At 43.9% G+C, this 22,098-nt stretch overlaps 2 protein-coding genes across 3 annotated transcripts in view; one reads left to right on the top strand and one right to left on the bottom strand.

Annotated features, from left to right (window-relative positions):
* Positions 1-272: 272 nt before the first annotated feature.
* Positions 273-6,434, bottom strand: TMEM218 (transmembrane protein 218). Of its 2 annotated transcripts, none has more exons than XM_005870923.2 (3): positions 6,344-6,434; positions 1,921-2,030; positions 273-1,217 (listed from the first exon to the last, which is right to left on the bottom strand). In XM_005870923.2, exons 1-3 carry the CDS (start codon positions 6,350-6,352, stop codon positions 1,001-1,003), a joined length of 336 nt encoding a protein of 111 aa, XP_005870985.1. In that variant the 5' UTR covers positions 6,353-6,434; the 3' UTR covers positions 273-1,000. The 2 variants fall into 2 exon arrangements, with proteins under 2 accessions (XP_005870985.1, XP_014398910.1); XM_014543424.1 differs by lacking the exon at positions 6,344-6,434 and adding an exon at positions 5,093-5,115.
* Positions 6,435-6,840: 406 nt separating this feature from the next.
* PKNOX2 (PBX/knotted 1 homeobox 2) overlaps positions 6,841-22,098 on the top strand; it is a 291,449-nt gene continuing 276,191 nt past the window's right edge. The window contains exon 1 of the mRNA XM_005870910.2: positions 6,841-7,589. The gene's annotated coding sequence lies outside the window, so the exon portion shown is untranslated. The remainder of the gene's footprint in view (positions 7,590-22,098) is intronic.

Here is a 22,098-nt window from a genome sequence, read left to right as displayed (position 1 = left end):
GACCCTTTCACAGGGGTCGCCTAAGACCATCGGAAAACACATATATAATTACATATTGTTTTTGTGATTAATCACTATGCTTTAATTATGTTCAATTTGTAACAATGAAAATACATCCTGCATATCAGATATTTACATGACGATTCATAACAGTAGCAAAATTACAGTTATGAAGTAGCCACGAAAATAATTTTATGGTTGGGGGTCACCACAACATGAGGAACTGTATTAAAGGGTCGCGGCATTAGGAAGGTTGAGAACCACTGATCTAGAGGTTTAAATGAGATCATGCAAACAATGTGCTTATTACAGGACCTGGCACACAGTAATCCCTTAAAAAATGTTAGCTATTATCACCATCCTGCTTAAGAAGTTACAGTGGAGGTTGAAAGAAGCTGATAGAAGGAATAATGGGACATAAGAAGTCAATACCATTAAGATGGCAGGGGTCTGAGAGCAGCTGTGCAGGAAGAAGCCAGGGCCCCAACCAGGAATGAACCAGAAGGAGGAGAGTGTCCAGGGATGGCCTATGAGAAAGATGTGAAATCCACTCTGAGAGGTGGTGCGGGCAGGTGCGGTTCCAGGAATGAGGACCAAAGGAACGCCCGGAAGACTGAGTGGTGAGCTCATCTATTGGAACGGCTTCCTCACTACTCTTCTCTATGAAAGGTGTATTCTTCACGTCAGAAATGGAAAAATTCAAACACAAGGAGGCAGAAAAGCATGCCGCTCAGCACCTTGGGGGCACGGCAGAAGGTTAGGCCCAGGATCCGAGTTTCTGAGCCCAGGCCACCTGGAAGGGACACTGATGTCAGGAGCAGGTCTATTCCTATTCTTAACTCACTTTTCCTCTCCCTGCCCCACAGCAGGAGGTGGGATTCAGACGGTGCTCATTCATCTTGATGGGGACTCTGAACACGATTCTATTCCTGGGTGAAGGGGCGGGGAAGCTAAACCTCCCCCGAGCTTTCCTCATCCTCGCTTGAACTTTACAAATCTCCTAACACAGCTCAGCCCACCGGACATCAGGGGACGCCACAGGGCAGGAGTGAGGCCCGGGCCAAGAGGAACAAGAGTTACAACTTGGGAGGCAAAATAAAAGCGACCGTCTTACCTTCATCTCGACCTCTGGGGCTGGGGTCTCACTGGCGCGGGGGAAGAGCAACAGGACTGCCGTGATGAGCAGAGCACCGAGGAATACCAAAACCACGGAGAACCTGGGGTCAAAGGGCAAGCGTTACAGCACTGCTTACGGTTTCCTCTCTGTCAGTTGGGCCCGATGGGCTCTTCCCTGGGGCCAGTCTTCTATGTTTCAGCCCATTAACAAAGCCCAGGGACCGGCTGTCCACGCTGCCTGTAAATTTAGAAATGGTTTCATCCCAAAGCCCTTCTTCCATGGCAGTACCAGCTGGATGCATTCCTGTTCATTCCGTCATTCCAAGCTTCCAAGAATGGGAATTGCGCGTTTTCCTTTTTGCCTCTGCAGAGTCATAATCACAAAAAACCAAAGTGGCCCCTCCCTCACCCCTACGTCCGTGTTTGTTTTGAGAGCAGAATACTTGAGTAAAGTATGTGACTCGCTGCTTTAGCCCGGGCACTGGCCAGGGAGCACAAAGCTACGGTGTTGTTGTGTCAGCTCATGGCCTCTATCCTGAGGCTGGTGCCTGATGGAGAGCCGGTCGTTAACAGGGTCCCTGGGCCCAGGCCTAGAGCTTAGGGACTGGACCAAGCATCGGCCACAGGCTGAACAATGAAGAAACTCACACATGCACAACCCCAACGCTTGGTGCTTGTGACACAAGGTGAAAATGTGCCAATAGTTACAGAGAGGATCTTCTGAATTCTAAATGTGTTATGAGCACCGGCGATTTTGCTCCTCATTGTTTTACCGTGGATTCCCGGGGGGAGAGGGCGCCTTACCTGGTTGCACCGGAGGCTCTGGACAACACCGCACACAGCAGCAGCGCCAGCACCCAGACCAGAGCTAAGACGAACACGCCAGTGCCCACGCCGAGCACAGTGCCAGCCACCTGTGGGGAGAGGAAGCCTGAGACCTGCACTCACCCCAGCCCTGGGCCAGGGCGGGACCAGGTGTCCTCTCAGCCCCCAGCCCGCCCACCTTCTGCGCACTCCCGGGGTACATGAAAGCACTCAGCCAAATACAGAAAAGTCCAAACTCATAATATAAAAGATGTCTATATGCATATGTACATATGTATAAGTAGGAATAAGTCCAACAAAAGATGTACAAGATTTTTATAACAAAACTTATAAAATGTTATTCAAAGATTTTTTTTTCAAAGACCTGAAGAGAAAAATAAAACAGACCCGAATAGAGACATAACCCATGTTCCTATTTGGGATGGTTCAACTTGAATAGATCTTAATTTTCCTTAATCTATCAATTCAATGCCATTCTCACCAAAAAAAACTCAAAATAATATTTTTTTTTGTGTGGAACTCGAAAACCGATCCTAAATTCATATGGAAGAGCAAAAGCCCAAGAATAGCAAAAACAATTTTAAGAACTAGGATGGAAACTTGCCTTTCTTGTTACCAACTGCCACAAGACACATTATAAAACCAAGGTAATTAAAACAGTGTGATGGTGGCATAAAGACACATGGACCAGCAGAATAAGATAGAGAACCCAGAGCCAGATCCAGGCATTTATGAGAGCTTTGTTCAGGACAGAGTTGGCTTTAGGATTCAGTGGATTTCATAGGTGGTGCTGGGACAGATGATTATCCAATCAGAAAATAATAAAATTAGATCTCTACTTTAAATCATGCACAGAAACCAATTTTAAATGGAAAGTAATTCATTATAAAACAGCATATGTTTAAATATACAAATGTTCGGGCTGACTACCCTAGAATACGTAATGAAGTACAGCAGTCAGATGCTTGCACCTAAACTTAGAATCACCATGAGCGGAAAAGTACCAAATGCAGGCTGATGCAGGTGCGTTGGATGGCAGCTCAAATACCACGAGCTGGGCTGCCTTCAGTTATGTGAATTTTCTAGAGTGATGAACAACTCCTGTTAAAGTTCCAAACCACAAATAAGTATAATTTCCCCTTGATTTACATTAGAGTTGCATTCCTGGAAATTTTAACTATGTTCCACTCTGCCAAAAAATACATTATGTTTGTCCAAAAAAATAAAGTTAGACTTAGGCTCCGATGATACATGAGTATCCTGTGGGACACTCCAGAGTTGTACAGGATGCAGGACAGTTCTTCACAGCGAGGGGTCTGTGCATCGCAGAATATCGAACAGCCCGGGCCCTGCTCTGTAAACCCCCAAAGTAACAATAATACGCAAATAGGCCCCCATACATTCCAAAATGACCAAGGAGACGTACCACCCCTTTGGAGAACCACTGTTCTGGAAAAACTCACGCACAAAGAGACATGGGCAAGGATGTTAGTTTATCACACCAAAACATCTGGAAAAACCTAAATGCCCATCAATAAGAGAATGGATGCAATATTACATACTCACACTGAACACGAAATGAATAAACTTGATCTATCTGTATTGATAGAAATATATCTCAGAAATAATGTTGAGTGACAAAAGCAAGCTGCAAAATGAAGCCCATAGTATAATAACACTTGTATTTTTAAAATGTACAAAAAACCCAATAGCAATATATATTGTTTATGATATATTATAATACTATAAAAGTATAAAAATATGGGCACGGATAATGCATAACAATTTCAGAAGAGTGTTTGCCTCTGGGAAGGGAGGGAGGAAGGGGAATGGGGCCAGGAAATAGATCAAAAGGGATCTGAACTAAATCTGTGATGTCTTATTTCTTTAAAATATACAACTTAAGCCGATGTGCCAAAATGTCAATGTTTATTTATCTAGTTGGTAGGGCATAGGTATTTGTTATACTACCCAGTGTAATACTATTTTTGATAATTTTCAACAATTTTTTAATTTTTAAAGAGGTAACTGGAGGCAGGGTGCATATGAATTGAAATCAGAGAACAGAGATTGGTGACCAGTTGGGATACTATTGCAGTTCTCTAGTTAAGAGATGTTGAGGGCCAGAACTCTGTCTTAGCTGTGGAGATGGAAAGGAGTCTAGGTCTAGGACAAAGGCATCAGAAATGAGGCAAGGTTTGTTGTTTTTTTTTTGCTCAGCAAAAGAAAACATCAACAAAATGAAAAGACAACCCACTGAATGGGAAAAGATATTTGCCAATGACACATCTGATAAGGGGTTGATATCCAAAATTTATAAAGAACTCATGCAACTCAACACCAAAAAACAAACAAATAATCCAATTAAAAATGGGCAAAGGACCTGAATAGATAATTCTCCAGAGATGATATACAGGTGACCTATAGACATATGAAAAGATGCTCAATATCACTAATCATCAGAGAAATGGATATTAAAACCACAATGAGATATCGCCTCACACATGTAAGAATGGCTATCACCACTAAAACAACGGACACCAAGTGTTAGCAAAGATGTGGAGAAAAGGGAACCCTGGTGCACTGTTGGTGGGAATGAGGATTGCAGACACTACTATGGAAAACAGTATGAGCCCTAGCCAGTTTGGTTCAGTGGATAGAGCATTGGCCTGCAGACCAAAGGGTCCCGGGTTTGAATCTGGTCAAGGTCACATACCTCGGTTGCAGGTTCCTCCCCAGCCTGGAACCTGGTCAGGGCTCGTGCAAGAGGCAACCAATCGATGAGTTTTTCTCATTTGGATGTTTCTCTCTGTCTTTTCCTCTCTCTTTCACTCTCTCTAAAAATCAGTGGAAAAAATATCCTTTGTGAGGAATAAAAAAAAAAAAGAAAGAAAACAGTACAGAGGTTTCTCAAAAAAGTAAAAATGGAACTGCCTTATGACCCAACGATTCCACTTCTGGGTATATATTGGAAGAAACCTGAAACACTGATTCGAAAATACATGCAACCCTATGTTCATTGCAGCATTATTTACTATAGTTAAACTATGGAAACAGCCCAAGTGCTCATCAGTAGATGAGTGGATAAAAAGGTGGTGGTACTTATGTACAATGGAACACTACTCAGCTATAAAAAGGAAGGGAATCTTACCTTTTGCAACAGCATGGATGAACCTGGAGAGTATTATGCTAAGTGAATAAGTCAGTTAGAGAAAGACAAATACCATATGACTTCGTTTATATGTGGAATCTAAGGAACAAAACAAACAAACACAAAATAGAAACAGACTCATCGATACAAAGAACAGACTGATGGTTGCCAGAGGGGAGAGGAATTGGGTTACTGGCTGAAAAACGTGAAGGGATTGAGAAGTACAGATTGGTACTTACAGAAGAGTCATGGGGATGTAAAGTACGGCATAGGGAATATAGTCAATAATATTGTAATAACTATGTCTGGTGCCAACTGGGTACTGGAAATATCAGGGGGAACAATTTGTAAAGTACCGTATATGACTGCCTAACACTATGTTGTATACCTGAAATTAATACAATAATGTTGAATGCAAATTCTAATTGAAAAATAAAATTTTTAATTAAGAAAAAATAGACGATGCAGGTTTCCTGCTTGGTTGACTGAGCTCTTGGTACTACCCTTAACAAGATACTAGTTAAGTTTAATTTGCTGCTGTTTTGGATATTACACACAAAAACCTGTAAGACTCGGACCAACTCGAACACCTAGAATACAGGGCAAATGGTAATGGAAGCCGATCGTTAGAAATACTGCCCATCAATCTGCACAAAATCTTAGAAGTTCGTGAGATACTGGGTTCAGTATATGGTCTGGCTTTAAAGTAATGAGATAAATATCCCCAAACTCTTACAAGAATGAAGCTCAACACTTTATAACCAAGCCGTACATGTCCTCACTGAGCGTGAAAAGGAAGGGCTGGATGGAGCACAGAGTGCTATTGCGGGGAAGGAGTGAGCATGCAGTCACTTTACCTCGGTAATTCAGTGTGTTTTAATGTGAATAATATATTATTTCCCACACTAGAATAGGTACATTATTGAGTAAACGTTGATTTAAAATAGTAAAAACAACAGTGTTTTCACTTAATGTCCGGGGCCTTTTCAAACCTTCTTTGAGGACTGATGGTCTAGCCAACCTGGGTTCCAGGGGAAGTCCATTTACTGAATGTCTGTGGCATTTAAAACAGGTAGATTGGCGATGGAATAAAATAGCCGGTCTAGCCCTGGCCCGTGTGGCTCAATAGGTTGGAGCGTCCTCCCACTCGCGGCCAGGTCAGCGCCCCATCTATCGCCCCGCCTCTTCCAGCCTCCTCTGGCCCAGCCTCCTCGGCCCAGCTCCCTAGGCTCCAGCCTCAGCCGTTCTCACCTCCGCCATCCTCTCCGCTGCTGGCGGCCCCACTCCTCACCTCCTCCCTCCCCGGCTTCCCACACCTGGCCGACCCACTGGTTTCAGCGTTGGTCTGCTCCTAACGAATCACAAAAGGGCTTTCATCCAGGCTGAACCAGATTCGCTAATCAGCTCTCCTCTTTCAACGCCCAGCTTCCCCTCATTTGCCTACGCTCTCCATGGCTCCAGGCAGCGTGGTGGGCGGGCACGTCGCACCCCGTTACTCCCTCCGATTGGTTGGAGACGGTCGGTCCTGGGACCCCCGCCTTAAGCTCGATTGGGTAGAAGCAGTCCAGGCTCCGCGCACGCCCCACCACGCATTGTCTGTCAATCACACCATCTCCTAGGTAACCTGCAGCTCATTGGCCAGTCGCGCCTGAGGGCGGGTTGTAAGTCGGGGAAGAGCTTTTTTCCCGCCACCCCTCGCTGTTACTAGGGGAGACTTCAGTGTCTTGCGGAGGTGCGCAGGGTCCTGGCAACCCTTTCCTTCAGGTCCAAGTGCGGAGATAGATACAGCCGTCTGGACATTAGTGCCTGTTTCGGGGTCTGAGGGGCACCTCAGTTCCTGAGCCAGTGGCGCGCCGGTAGGCAAAGCAGACGTGGCCTCAACAGGGGGGACAGGCCCAGTTATTGAGGGTCCTTCATGCTCCCGGAGAGAACCGAGTACGGCGCGGTCGTTGTATAGCATCATGTTTTCACGTAGTCTCACCTCGCCTTATTTTATGTGGCCGTATTCTCCCGTTATTCTTATGAAGTAGACGGTGGCGAGGCTCATTCTCCTCCCGGGACAGCACTGGGAGGGGAGGCCACGGCTAGTGGAGTGAATCTGCCGTGGCCACACCTCCAGGTCTCCGTCCCCGGAGCTGGCACACGCTTTCAGCCAGCGGCTCTGAATCCAGCTGCGAACTGAATTGAAACTTGCCGTGATTCTGTCGCGAGGCTGTAACCTGTTAGACCCAAAGATCCATAAACCAGGCTAACTAACCAAAGGAAGTAGGACAGAGGATGCACGCTCCATTGCCGAGCCCGGCAGGGAAAACAGAAAGCAAAACAGGACCACATGTGAGAGCTCTAGGATTCGAACCCTCGGCCGCACACACCGTTCTGAACTATCATGAAGCAAACGATCCAATCCTGGGACACCACATCTTTTGATTTAGGGCATCCAATGCTGAATCACAGCTTTATGAGTGAGATTGAAGACGATGGTTGAACGCCACTGAATGTATGTCTCAAATTTATTCTACTTTTTAAAAAAAAAATATCGTTGAAAGTATTACATATGCCCCCCCCCCTATTAACCTCTAGCCTTTTGGCAAAGTCACAAACAAGTCTTAACCCTATATCAGCTCCCCACATCTCATCTCACCCTTTTTTTTTTTTTTGCTTGTTCCCTCTCCTGCCTTCCCTCTGAGTATTCTACTTTCAAAGTTTCATTTACAGTCATATGCACAACCACTGATTTCTGATGTGTTTAACAACTTGACCTTCCGTGGACCAATGAGGAGCTCTGTGGTTAAGAAAGCCATTATTTTGATTAATTCATTTGCTTGGAATTGAGTGTTAACCGTAGCTAAGCACTGGTAGGAACTGTGAGGATTACAAAAGAAATACCATGTGACTCCTGCCTTAATAGCTCGTGGTTTGCTAATGAAGCAATTGGAAGATGCTTTAAAGCAAGATATAACAATGGGCCAGACTTATAGTTAATGGCTCCAAATAATAATAAGGCTTCATATTTACAGAGCATTTAGTAGTTTTCAGAGCACTTCTTCACTTGTATTATTTGGGTGAAATATTGTTTTGGTCAGAGTTAATGTGGCTCTTCATGGTATAGGTAGAACTAATGCTGTGCCCTGGCATTTGGGTAGGAATGGGAAAGGTGGAACAGAGATGAAGGGAATCCAGGGAGAGAAAGTAGTTTGAGCAAGAGGCCGAGACAAGAATGAACACTGAGTATGTGGGAAATAATGTGGAAACTGGTCCAAGCCAGAGTGGAGACAGATAATGGAAAATAACATTGTGTAGACCAACCGGTCAGGACCAGTTCTGAGCCCTTAATGTTTTGGGGGAAAGTGTTCAACATTAGAGTTTGGGATAGTTAATAATTTCTAATGATCAAACTGACTTATGTTAAATTATAAATTAAGAATAGGGCATGAGCCCAACCGGTGTGGCTCAGTGGTTGAGCATCGACCTATGAACCAGGTGGTCACGGTTCAATTCCCCGTCAGGGCATATGCTCAGGTTTCAGGCTCGATCGTGGTGTGGGACATGCAGGAGGCAGCCAATCAATGATTCTCTCTCATCATCGATGTTTTTTTCTTTCTCTCCCTCTCCCTCTCAGAAATCAATAAAAAATAAAATAATAATTTAAAAAATAGGGCATGAGTGAGGAGGCACTCCAAACTTCTTACAACTTCCTGACTAGATATAGCATTTTGGGTTTTCTCTCTTATAAGAAGGTATCCTCCCCTCAAACCCCACCTTTAACTCACTCCTTAACCAGGAAGAGGTGTTAGTTTTCTGATTAGATAATGCTATCCTACCCTCTCATTTAAATGAAAGAAGTGCTGTCACCATACCACTCCATCTTTTGCCATCTCTTAATCAAAGTTCACTCTAAAGAAAATTTATTATTTGACTATCCAGTCTTTCTCTTTTAAAAAATTGTCTCCTGCCCTAACCGGTTTGGCTCAGTGGATAGAGCGTCAGCCTGCGGACTCAAGGGTCCCAGGTTCGATTCCCATCAAGGGCATGTACCTTGGTTGCGGGCACATACCCAGTAGGGGATGTGCAGGAGGCAGCTGATCGATGTTTCTAACTCTCTATCCCTCTCCCTTCCTCTCTGTAAAAAAATCAATAAAATATATTTAAAAAATAAAAATAAAAAATTGTCTCCTGTATGCCATGTTACACGGTGCCTCTCCACATTGCTCCACATCCCTGCCATATATGTATCACTCACAGAGTACTACCTGTTCAGTGCACATAGGTGCCATATAGGTGTACATTTGTTTAATTACAATTTTCTCTTAAACAAATAAAAAAAATCCAAGCAACGATAACTATAAACACCACTATCTAATTTCCTCTCTCTCAAATGTGTAAAGTCATTGTTGTACTGTCTGGTAGAGAGGTAGGGTAACAAAAATGAGGTTATTGCCCTAGCCTGCTTGGCTCAGTGGATAGAGCGTCAGCCTGTGGACTGAAGGGTCCCAGGTTCAATTTCGGCCAAGGGCACATGCCTGGTTTATGGTTGTCATAACTTTTTCTGACAGGGAGCCTTGAATTTTTGGTATACATTTTCTTGTGTGATTATTTTCGCATTTCTGCAGGTACATTCTGAAAATGTGCCTAAAACTTAGTAATTATTGGTATTTCGCTGAGACTCAAAAGCTGCCATTATTCTGCTAAATTGGGAAACTGAGTAAACAGAAATCCTCTCTCCCTCCTGCCCCCAGTCATATTGTCAGTAGTTACTGATTTTCCAGGTCACCCAGAATTACCACCATGATTTTCTAGATTATAATATTCACCTTATGCTATAGAACAGGGGTCAGCAAACTATGGTGTGTGGGCCCAATCTGGCCTGCCATCTATTTTATGTATGCCCTGCAAGCCAAGAATGATTTTTACATATTTAAATGGTTGGGGAAAAAGAAAAATATGAAATTACATGAAATTCAAATCTCGATGTCCATAAGTCAAGTTTTTCTGAAGCACCAGCATGCTTGTTCATTAGCATATTGTCTATGGCCGCTTTCACTTTACAACAGCAGATTGGAGCAGGTAGTACAGAGACTGTATGGCACATATGACTACAATACTTATTATTGGGTCTTTAAGAAAAAGCTCTGATCCTTGCTATCTTAGAGTTTGCTAGTGAATCAGACCCCATGGAATGTTGGAACTGAAACAGACTTTGGAAATCATGCAGTGTTAATTTTTTAAAAATCTCACATCGATAGAGACAATATCAGTGTGATTGATAAAAATCTCACATCGATAGAGACAATATCAGTGTGATTGATAAAAATCTCACATTCTTGCCTAAAATCACATAGTCAGTAGTAGTAGACCCCTGGTTCTGTTGACTCAAGGTTTCTTTCATATATGTTGTGTCTTCCTTGGGGTGAGATAGGTCTGGAAGCAAAGAGAGTCATCAAACATTGTCCTGATTTTGATCTGATGCCTCATCCAGATGAATACACTGCATGGTAACCAATTGATGGATACTTGGACTTTCATGATTTTCTCATTTCTCAAAAGGTGTATGGCCATCATGAAAAACTTTCTTTTCTCACTTTCTCTCTTTTCCCAAATCTGTCTCCTTCATCAAAGGAATTCAGAGGTGGCTGATTTTCTGTTCCGGTTTAAGGTTCTTAAGGGAAGTGAGGATGGTTAGAAAGGCATAGGATGCAGATTTCACTCTGGAGTCCAGGGATGGGCCATGTGTGTGGAGAGAGGAGAGGGAGTGTCCACAAACCCACTGGTGAGTTTAGTGTATATACCCATATGTGGGTTTTTCTGGGGAGGGTATCCATAGCTTTCCTAAGATTTTTAAGAGACCATGACCTCAAGAAGATTTGGAACGATAGATATATAAAACATGTGTTTGGGGGAGACTGCTGCTCAGAGGTGTGGTGGGGGAGACTGATCTGGGTTCTACGGTAAGGCCTCGGCTGATATGCGGGAAGAGCTCTTCGCCCACTCACATCAGCCCACCTAAGTTTTCTTTCTTTCTTTCTTTTTTTTTTACCTTCTCTGCCACTCATAAAGGTGATAAAAATTCATCAGATTCACAAAGCGGTTGAAGTCAGATGGTGATGAAATCCCAGCATAATTGTCACCAGAGAACGTCCTGATTAATAGAAACTGCAGAGGAACTAATTTTATGAAAATAGCAAACGGGATTGTTTTAGCTGAAGCAAGCTGGGAGAGCGGGTGCTGATGCAAACAGCTCCATTGTGCGGTGCTGACAGCTCCAATCTGGCCGTTTATTTATTAAATGTCTTTCCGCTGTAAATTATTAAGCCTGGATTCTGGGAGACGAGGGAGCAGACAGAATAAGACAATAGAATGGAAAGCAAACCTGGACAGCTCCCTTCAGCATTATTGCAGCATTGTGTCTTGTGAAAGCCTCTGCCTCCCTGGTTTAGAGAAGTAGGATGAATTCTCTTTCGTGGGGCTCAGAAATGGACAAGACAAGTAGCATGCTTTGATTTCTAAATTATTTGCCAGTTCTCACAAATCGAAGTGTCCTTCAGGGAAAATTTAACCAGTTGGCTCAACAACTAGGAGTCAGGTATTTTGTCTATTCTCTGAAAAGGCTGTTTTGCCCAAACAAGGAAGAACTTGGTCTACCTTAACATTAGCAAGTACCAAATGAAATGTTTTAGGGTGCTCAGTCACCAGAAAATTGGGTTCATTTGGCCTGTTTGATAGCTAGAAAGGTCTTTCATGCTGGGAAGGAGTTCTAAGATCTGTTTTTTTAAACTGAAGAATAGAAAAGGCCTGGTGGACAGACGGATGGAATTCTGATTATGCGCATCGTCATTTGAAACGCTGGAGTCCTGGTAAATGGGGAGGGGAGGGAATAGTTGGTTTGTGTGAATCTTAGGCTCAACGTTTAACCCTCTTTCTGAACAGCATAACAGAGGACAGGGGGCTTCACTTTTTGCCAAGCACCACCTCCTTATTTGCTCGGGGCCGGTAGTCATGTACCATTTATGGAAGCTTGAGAATAGGTCATGCATTCATCATTTGTTTATTCGTTTGACAAATATTTGTACTGAGTATTCCTGTGTGCCTGGAAAGTGGGATAAAGAATGAACAAAACAGCCCTGCTCTCATGGAACTTACATTCCAATGGAAGGAGCCAGAAAGTCAACAAATAAATGATCTGCTGGTAAAATAATCTGCTGGTTTCAAATGCTATGAAGAAGAAACGTGGGGTTCTGGAATAACGATGGATGAAGTGGCATGCAGGGTGGGGTATTATTTTATACAAGTGAGGAAGGAGGATCTCTCTGAATAGGTGAAATCTTAGCAGTGACCTGAAGTGAGAGAGTGAAGAGCCGAGGGCCAAGTGAGCATGAAGGCCCTGAGAGGGATATAAGTGAATTCCAAGAGCCGCAAGGAGGCCAGTGTAGCTGGAGTGGGGAGGGAGCCTGCAGGGGCCTTGTAGGGCTGTAGCTTTCTTCTGAGTGACATGGAAGCCACTTGAGTTTGCACAGAGGAGTGACATTATCTGACTTGCCTGCCAAAAAGCAAAACCAGAAGGAGCGTGCCAGACACCAGTTAATGCGGTCTCAGGTCAGAATGGGCTCGATTCTCGTAACACTAACTAGCTTAGGTGATTGCTTCCCAGTATGTGAAGCGGAAGGCTCATTTCTCTGCATCTGTGAGGTGGGTGAGGGTTCTTTGTAAACAGCGTCTTCCCCTGGAGGGTGCCACGGGTGGTGATACAGTGGACTTTAGATCCCTTTGTTCGCCTACAGTTAGAAGGAGGATATGAGGCATCAAACAGTAGAGAATCTGTTAGCACTGGCCCTGCCCAGCGCTGGGTTTGCAGCTGGCCAATACGAAGCTCTTGCAGGAGAAGGCTTCTGCGAGTTCCGATTTCCTCTCCTCTGCGGAGCAGGAGAGGACTGCAGCCCTAGAGGCAGGCACCAGGCAGCTGCTGGGAGGATATATATGGCAAACTCAGCTGGAGCCTATGCAGGAACATTTGGTAGATGGGGGAGGAAACTCATGATGTTTTATGGGGAGTGAGAGAGTATTAGGAGAACCATGGGGCTTCTGGATTAGCAGATGTCTGGAGGCATCGCTACAGCCTATGACAGGCCTGAGCCCCATGCTTCCTTATAAGATGTCAAGTTCACTGTGTCCAAGAAGCAGTTGAAAAATGCCTCCATTCATTCATCTGGGGTCATACCAATGAGCACGTTCAGTCTGTTCTCTCAGAGTATTTCAGAGCAGAGTCAAGCAGAGGCTTGGGTAGTGTACGCAGTTGAAAAATGCCTCCATTCATTCATCTGGGGTCACACCAATGAGCACGTTCAGTCTGTTCTCAGGGTATTTCAGAGCAGAGTCAAGCGGAGGCTTGGGTAGTGTAGTCTTGATCATTGAGCCCTGAGTGGAAGGAGATGGCCAGACCCACACTTAAGGGTTTTAAACGATGGATACAACTCTGATTTGAGCTCCCAGCTGCTGAAATTGAAAGGTTCTTCTTAGAGATTGGTGTTGCCTGAAAGTCCACTGTGTCACCACCCTTGGCACTCTCCAGGAGAGGATGCTGTTTACAAAGAATAGAGAACCCTCAGCCACCCCACAGATGTGGAGAAATGAGCCTTCCACTCCACATTGGTTCTGGGATTGAAAGACCAAATCCTCAGGAAAGAGATTCAGAGCTAAATCAGGGCTAGGAATATACTTCTCTCAGCAGTGCACAGATACCTGGGGATGGCCCAGCTTGAGAGTACAGCTCACAAATATTCCATGTTTGATCACTGAAGACCACTGTCCACAGGGAGGGGAAGAAGCCTTGAAGATTTCAGTTCCTGGAATTTTTGCCTCTGAACCGGTTTTGCTTATCTTAGGAGTACCATCCAAACTATTCCGAATAGAAAGTGCTAATGAATGAGTTTGCTACACCAAGTCAGAGGCCCTGAGGGTAGTAGATGTGACGCTAGTTAATCTAATACATAAATGATAATAAATGGAATTGCTTCTTTGATTGCTTTGCCAGCATATTCCCCTGGTTGAGACAGGGGAGTCAGGAAGGACATAAGTAGGGGACAAGAAGGAGAAAGGAAGAAGTGATGAAGGACAGGTGGCTGGAGGAATGACAACAATGAAGCCAGATTCCTTAAAGAGAAAGGAAGCACAGTGTGGAGTTGCTCTGGTGGGTGGTCCGCAGTTGAGAAGGATGGCCATTCCCGAATGAGTCATTTCCCCAAAGCCTCTGTTTCTGGAGATGAATGCGCACTGAGTAAACTAGATCTGCCTGGCCCCTTGATCATGCTTTGACCTAAGGAAAAAGGGCCTGAGGCAGTTCACTTCAAACACTAAATATCTACCATTCACTGAGCAGTGTTCTAGAAACGCAGGAGCTACATTCCCTTTCTTCCAATTGTCCACACGGTACTGTTTGCGACAAATAAGAATAACACCCTGTGTGATAAAGGCCACATGAGAGGTAAGTCTGGGGGATTTCATAAGCGCAGGAGAGGAAACAGAGGGGTCAGGGAAGGTTTCCAAGGTGACACTTGAATAGGGTCTTTATGAGTGACTGGAAATTAGCCTCAGAGAGTAAGGAGGAGAGGGATTCCAGGCTCAAGAAACAGCACATGCAGGCTTCTAGGGCTGTGAGAGAGAAGAGAATAGGTGATAGGCGAGGAATTCAGAGGGTCTGGTGTGCTGTGGGCTGGGGCTGAAAGCGTGAGAAGGGGGAAGGGCAGCAGAAGCAGCCAGGGGGCATTGGGATAGTGTCATGAGACTGGCATCATGTGAGGAGGACATGAGACAGTATCTTTCAGATTCTGATGATCCACTGAAAGATTTAACAAGGGAAGGTATTTATAACTTGTATATATAAAAATAATCTAGTCCATAAATCTATTATATTTATCTGGTTATATAGCCTTTGCATAAATTATGTTCAGGGTTGGGGTGTTCTCAACCTCCCAAAGCTGCCCACTTCATTGTTGGGTGACTGTAAATTTTACAAAATCTTTCTTATATTGAGCCAAACTCTGCCTCCTCATAATTCCTACTCACTGTGTCTGGCTTTGCCATTTGTAGCAACACAGGAAAGACCACTTTAAAAATATTTGAAGATACCAATGCAACCTCCCATTAGTTTTCAGTTTCCCAAGTTAAGCACCCAGAGTTCACTCCTTCTTTGTTTACTTCATTGTTTCTAGGCTCCTTACCACCGCTGTCACAGCTGTCTGCATTGTGGTTTATTAAAGCATCTTTCAGAATCTGGCACTAGAATTGTTCATAATACTTCAAATGAGCTCAAAAGACATGGAGTACAGTGATGCCATTACTGCTTATTTGAGCTGGACACTCTATGACCATCAGGAACTCTAGTCTCCTTAGTTTGTTACTGGTCACACTCCACTATTTGCTTTTAAAGCTTTTGATGAACTGAAGCTTCTAACTCTTCTGCACACTAATTATTGCCAAACAAAATCTCCACTATACTCTGTATGTACAGTTTATTTTTGAAGTTTAAATATAGGACTTCATATTCTTTAAACTTGACCTTGTTAGTTTTCCAGACTACTAGATTTCAGCCTATTAGATTCATTTTTAAAGTCTTGATTCTCTTTTCTATGACACGAGTGGCTCTCCTTGCACATTTGATAAACATCTGTTGTATGTTTTAATCCAAGTCACTAATAAGAATGTTTTCTAGGGCAGAACTTGGTAACACTGGAGGTCTACTTCCAGTCTGGGTGTGTGTTCACACAGCTTGAGTTCCACCTAATGACCTATTTTACATTATTCATGAGTAACTTTGAAGATACATTGTACTTGGCATTTCTTCCCATTCAAATCAATCAATGTTTATTGTTGACCTCCTTTCTTCTAGGTTCTGTGTTAGGTGCTGAGGACATGAAAATAATCAAGATATCATTCTTGTCTTAAAGAGCTTTCAATTTAGCGGAGGTGACAGGCCTACATACACCAGCTACAAATCAGTATGTGTATAATTAAATATGTGTTACCTCTGATCTGTATTAGAGTTATATATACCTTTTTCAATATAAAACATAATAGGTAATAGATAGTATGCATTATATCATACTGTGCATTAATAGTATAAACAAAGTATACAATGATACAGAGCAAGGGGAGATTACTTCTTCATGTGGAAAGGAGAAAGGAGGGCTTCACGAAAGAAGGAACATCTTAAATGGCCTTGAAAGATATCTAGGATTTGGGCAAGATGAGTGGAGATTGGAGGTGGGAAGATATGCCAGAGTGAGGAAATGTGACAAGTCAGCCAAGGGGTAGTGAATGTCTTCAGAAGGTTCAGGGACAGCAAATAGTCTCTTGTGGGTGGAGTGCCAGGTTCAGGGAAATGAATGGCAAGAAATAAAACAGGGTGCAGAGGGTCTCCAGTGCCATGGTGAGGAGTTAAGGCTTTATCCTGTAGGTGAAGAGTTTAGTCAAGTCAGAAGTAATGAGACAAGAGAATAAGTAGTATGGTCTGACATATCAGCTACAAGACTCTGTTGACAAGGAAATGAGTTCAGCTTGGCAGACTTACTCTTAGTGAATCCACTGTGGTTCTAGTATTAACTGACCATTAAGCATCTGTTTAATGAGCACCTCAATCCATTTATGTATGTGTATTTGTGTGTTTTGTACCTTCTTCAGCTTCTATGTAGTTCCTGGCTGCTGCTTTGGCCTTTTAGACTCTTGCCTTTTTTGTCTTTATGCATTTGTTCTGCATTCTGTTGGTCTATTTGTTCGCCCACAGCATGCTCTGACCTTTACTATTTAATGTGTCCTCTGTCTCTTGTATCTAAGCCATAGCAGTTCCTACCCTCAGAGCTAGCCTGGCCTCCGCTATGGATTGCTCACCTGCATTCACGTTCCCCCATTTGCCATGATCTCTGCATTTTCTGTTCAGCCTTGTTCTAACCTGGTTTCATCCTTTGTGCTACTATCTTTGCCTCAGTTCTTCTCTTCTAGCTCCTTGACCTGCAAGTCATACCTGTTTGTTCACTTCTCCTTTCTAGGAGCTGAATGGGGTAGTTGGAAAGACAGGACCAACACACAAGAAACTATGTTAAAATTGATTGACAAATTGGATATACTGACTAAAGAGTAATGTGAATTTAGAGTAAAGATTGAATGGAGAAACTCAAGGACCTTAAGAGAAACGGTCCTTTCTAGTCAACTCTATTTTTAAAGGGCTTGGATTTTTAGACAAACATTTCTTTGGAAGCAGGAGGGGAAATATAGGGTGGAACTTCCTCCGGACTGCCCTATGATTGGCTTCAAAGCTGCCTGTCTTAGAGGAGCTCCCTTGTCTGTGTTGTCTAGCGGTTGTTGCCACCCAGAGAGGCCTTACCCGCCTCAAGGAGAGAGCAATTTAACGCCATTTCCAACTTAAGCACCATATCTACAGGGCGTGAAATTAGTTCCAGCAAGCAGCAAATTTGCTGCTAATAAAAATATTTAGCGATTCACTTGTCTTTAAATCAGCAGAATATTCTTTTACTTGCATCGATGCTTGTTTCTCCCAATTCTAATATTTGCTAATCAAACTAGCATTGTTTAGCTAACGCTGCGAAACAGCAAGTTCTCCAGATCTGCATAAATGTGGGTTTCCTGAGGAGGAACTTTTATCTCATTCTTTTGGTCAGAAATAGGCCTAGATGCTCTTTGGCTCACAGAGATGGAACACTCCCTGCTTTGGTGGTCTTGGAAATAAGGTTTCATTCTCTTCCATCTGTCAGTGTTATCTCCTGAGTCATTGCACGTGGGAATCTGGGGCGCTCAGAGAGAACACGATTTCTATCTCCTGTTCATACACAGCTCCGCTCTGTCTCCGTGCCAAACTCATTTTAATTTCTCTTCTGTCTCTTTTAGCCTCTGTCTACTCAGAGGGAGGGTAACCTACATACTGAAGAGATATTCTGGGCTTTAAAACTTCTTTTTCATTTATTCAACAAATGTTTATTGGGCACCCACTGCATGCATTCTCTGCTGTAAGGTCCTGTTTGGATTAGAAGGTTCCAAGAGCCGAAACCGGTTTGGCTCAGTGGATAGAGCGTCGGCCTGCGTACTGAAAGGTCCCGGGTTCAATTCCAGTCAAGGGCATGTACCTGGGTTGCGGGCACATCCCCAGTGGGGGATGTGCAGGAGGCGGCTGATCGATGTTTCTCTCTCATCGATGTTTCTGACTCTCTGTCTCTCTCCCTTCCTCTCTGTAAAAAATCAATAAAATATATTTTAAAAAAAAAGAAGGTTCCAAGAGGCCTCGTGGGATAGCTAGGTGAGAGGCTGACCTGGCAGATGACACCTCTTCTCTGGGTCACTGGAAGGGTGGGCTCTATGCACACCTACATTGTTTGCTTTTCCTTAGGGCACTCATAGAAGGAAAGAGAGCAGCAGGCATTCTCTTTCTCATCACTCAATTGGTCTAAGTGTCTAGACAGGTCACTTGTTTCAAAGTCCAAATAATTTAAAGAGAGAGTGCAGTGGCACCCTGGGGACTCTGTCTTCCACCCCAGAGGGGCCTACTGTATCATTTTTTCTTCACCTCCTGGTAGAAATGGGTTTTGAGCATCCTGGCAGGAATCAAGATGCAAGCAGCTTCAGACATGCACAACTATATCCTTTTCAGAAATCAGCCAACACGAGATGCTGAGGAAAGCATGCCTCTTGGTTAAGAGAGGGACCTCTTAACAGGGAGTTAGAATCAAAGACAAAGTAGACCACCTAATACTAACTTCACTACTGCAGATACTGGAGGGGGTAGATTAGAGCAGCGGTCGCCAACCTTTCAGACCTCACGGACCACCAGTGGCCGTGGACCACCGGTTGGCGACCGCTGGATTAGAGAAAGAAAAAGACATCAGGAAATGACACTTGACAGATCAGCAGGAGGCGTAGGAAAGGGCAAGCCCTCTAGGTGTAGCGGAAGGAGGGACAGGGGTCTGGGGATCAGAGCACCTGGGCTCTACTCTTGACTTTTCTCTTAGGTACGTGACTCTGATGAAGGCCCTTGTCCTCCTTGACGTCAGTTTCCTCATCTGTCAGATCAGATGAATTTTACTTCCTACCCCAGATCCTCTAACTACAGCATGAGAAGGTTGGGATGGTGACTCTTTCAAAGGGACTCACCAGAGGGGTCCTATGATGAAAATCTGGATTTCTCCTGGAATGGACAACACAATAGCATATACATTTAAGTGACATGAAAGCAGGGTTTTTCTAACGGGAAGGGATGGATATGAGACCAAATGAACTGGAACCACTTGCCCTGAATGAGATGTGTAACCCCCATCATGCTGTAGTCTCAGAGTTTCAAGTTTTTGTGGGTCAACTGAGTTCCTAGTGCTTTAAGCCTTGATGATTTTATCTTAGCTATAGAGTAGTGGGAATCATCAGATATGAATTGTTGGGAAAATATGAAAGTGACCTAAAGAATATGCTCTATCAATTAAGTACTTAAGCAAGAACCAAAATCAAGATCAGGGGTGGAAACCCTAAAGCAGCAGTCGCCAACCTTACACAATAGCATATACATTTAAGTTACATAAAAGCAGGGTTTTTCTAACGGGAAGGGATGGATATGAGACCAAATGAACTGGAACCACTTGCCCTGAATGAGATGTGTAACCCCCCATCATGTTGTAGTCTCAGAGTTTCAAGTTTTTGTTATACAATGTGGGTCAACTGAAGTTCCTAGTGCTTTAAGCCTTGATGATTTTATCTTAGCTATAGAGTAGTGGGAATCATCAGATATGAATTGTTGGGAAAATATGAAAGTGACCTGAAGAATATGCTCTATCAATTAAGTACATAAGCAAGAACCAAAATCAAGGTCAGGGGTGGAAACCCTAAAGCAGCAGTCGCCAACCTTTGGTCCGTGAGGTCTGAAAGGTTGGTGACTGCTGGTTTAAGGAAACCTTTGGAGCAGCAGTCGTCAACTTGTGGTCTGTGGACTGCTGGTGGTCCGTGAGGTCCGAAAGGTTGGCGACCGCTGCCCTAAAGAACTTAGTAATTAAAACAGAAATAAAAACATTCTCTTGTCCTGGTCCTGTCTTCCTCATCTCTCAGCATGTAACCAAGGAAGACTTTCTGGGAGAGAGTATACAAGGAAAGCATGTGGCTTGACGGATGCGAATTGAATGTTGACAAGGGCAGTTGGGATGTTGATCAGATATGAATTGTTGGGAAAATATGAAAGTGACCTGAAGAATATGCTCTATCAATTAAGTACATAAGCAAGAACCAAAATCAAGGTCAGGGGTGGAAACCCTAAAGCAGCAGTCGCCAACCGGTGGTCCGTGGACCACTGGTGGTCCATGAGGTCTGAAAGGTTGGTGACCGCTGGTTTAAGGGAACCTTTGGAGCAGCAGTCGTCAACTTGTGGTCTGTGGACCGCTGGTGGTCCGTGAGGTCCAAAAGGTTGGCGACCGTTGTCCTGAAAAACTTAGTAATTAAAACAGAAATAAAAACATTCTCTTGCCCTGGTCCTGTCTTCCTCATCTGTCAGCATGTAACCAAGAAAGACTTTCTGGGAGAGAGTTTACAAGGAAAACATGTGGCTTGACGGATGCGAATTGAATGTTGACACGGGCAGCTGGGATGTTGTATAGTATTAGGCCACTGGGGGAGCAGGGGACATACGAGCCAAATAAAGGAGCTATGAGAAGAACTGGAGAGAAAGGAGGGGGCTGGCAGATGGGAGCCCTGGTGTCTTCTGTGAGCCCCTTGACCCTCTAGGCAGAGCTGACATAGGCTGGGAAGAGGAATGATGGGGTCAGAGGAGGGGTGCAGTCTTTCTCTGCCAGGAATCCTGGTCCTCTGGCCCCTCCCAGCTGCTTCCCAACTCAGTATCCTTCAGGTGAGCTATTTGCTTCTCCATGTCCCATTGCAGCAGCCTTACCTCCACCTGCTACAGTCCTCTTGTTGTCATGTGCCAGAACTGGGTTAAAAGTCAAACAGGCTCTGAGGACGGATTAATGATGCTTTAAAGTGTCTGGTTCCCATCTGTTTCTTGAGCATTTTTCATAACAGCATCCATCATAGGTCAGCCGTTAGGTTTCCCTGAGTTCTTCTGAATTATGCACATACAAGGTGGAACTTTAGCCGTGCTTCTGCCAAGTCCCGATGAACACGACCCTAGGAGGTTGGTAATTCCAAACCTGGCTGAGCAGAGCATACAATCAGGGATCGTTAGTCAAAAAGGCCTCCGCAGGTAGAATGAATAATGCTCAGAGGCATTAAATCTCTCTGTCATCTCAGAAAAAGGGGCATGGCTACACGTTGGTTCATAAAATAGACTGGTTATTTGCAGAATTTCTAAGGGGTAAGGTTGCTGATCTCATTAAAAGTAGTTATCTCAGGTCCTGGCAGGGTAGCTCAGTTGGTTAGAGTGTCGTCCCACTATGCCACGGTTGAGGGTTCGATCTCTGGAGGAAGCAACCAATGAATGCATAAATATGGGGAACAATGAATCTCTCTCTCTCTCTCTCAAATCAAGAAGTTAAAATTTAAAAAGTAGTTATCTCAGAGATCATGTATCAGATGTTTGATTTCTGTCCAAGGAAAACTTAACCAACATCCTAGCCCTTAGCATCAAGGATTTGGGTTGTTGAAATCAATACTGGATTCTGCATATTGAGGGGAGGAGATATGTATAGTGCAGAACTGTTCAAATAAATGCCTTTGCAAGGACATCCCATTCCAGAATTGGAAGGTCATTTGAAGAGTGTCAAAATGAGCAATGGAAGCAATTGTAGAGGTTACAAAGGTAGCACATGGCATCTGATGAGAATACAGGCACTCGTGTCAAACTGCCTGGCTTTAACTTCTTTCTCTGCCCTGAACTAGCTGTGCGACTGAGCAAGTTAGTTTACCTCTCTGTGTTTTTGTTTCCTCATCTGGAAAACCAGAGATAAGTTACCTATCTAACAGATCTGTTTAAGGAAATAGATGTTAGATATTTACACCTTTAGTAAATGATTCATGAC

Source organism: Myotis brandtii, unplaced genomic scaffold, assembly GCF_000412655.1.
Source record: "Myotis brandtii unplaced genomic scaffold, ASM41265v1 scaffold325, whole genome shotgun sequence".
In the NCBI taxonomy this organism is placed as follows: domain Eukaryota; kingdom Metazoa; phylum Chordata; class Mammalia; order Chiroptera; family Vespertilionidae; genus Myotis; species Myotis brandtii.
Note: the sequence above shows the minus strand (reverse complement) of the source record. Positions and strands in the feature narration are given on the sequence as shown.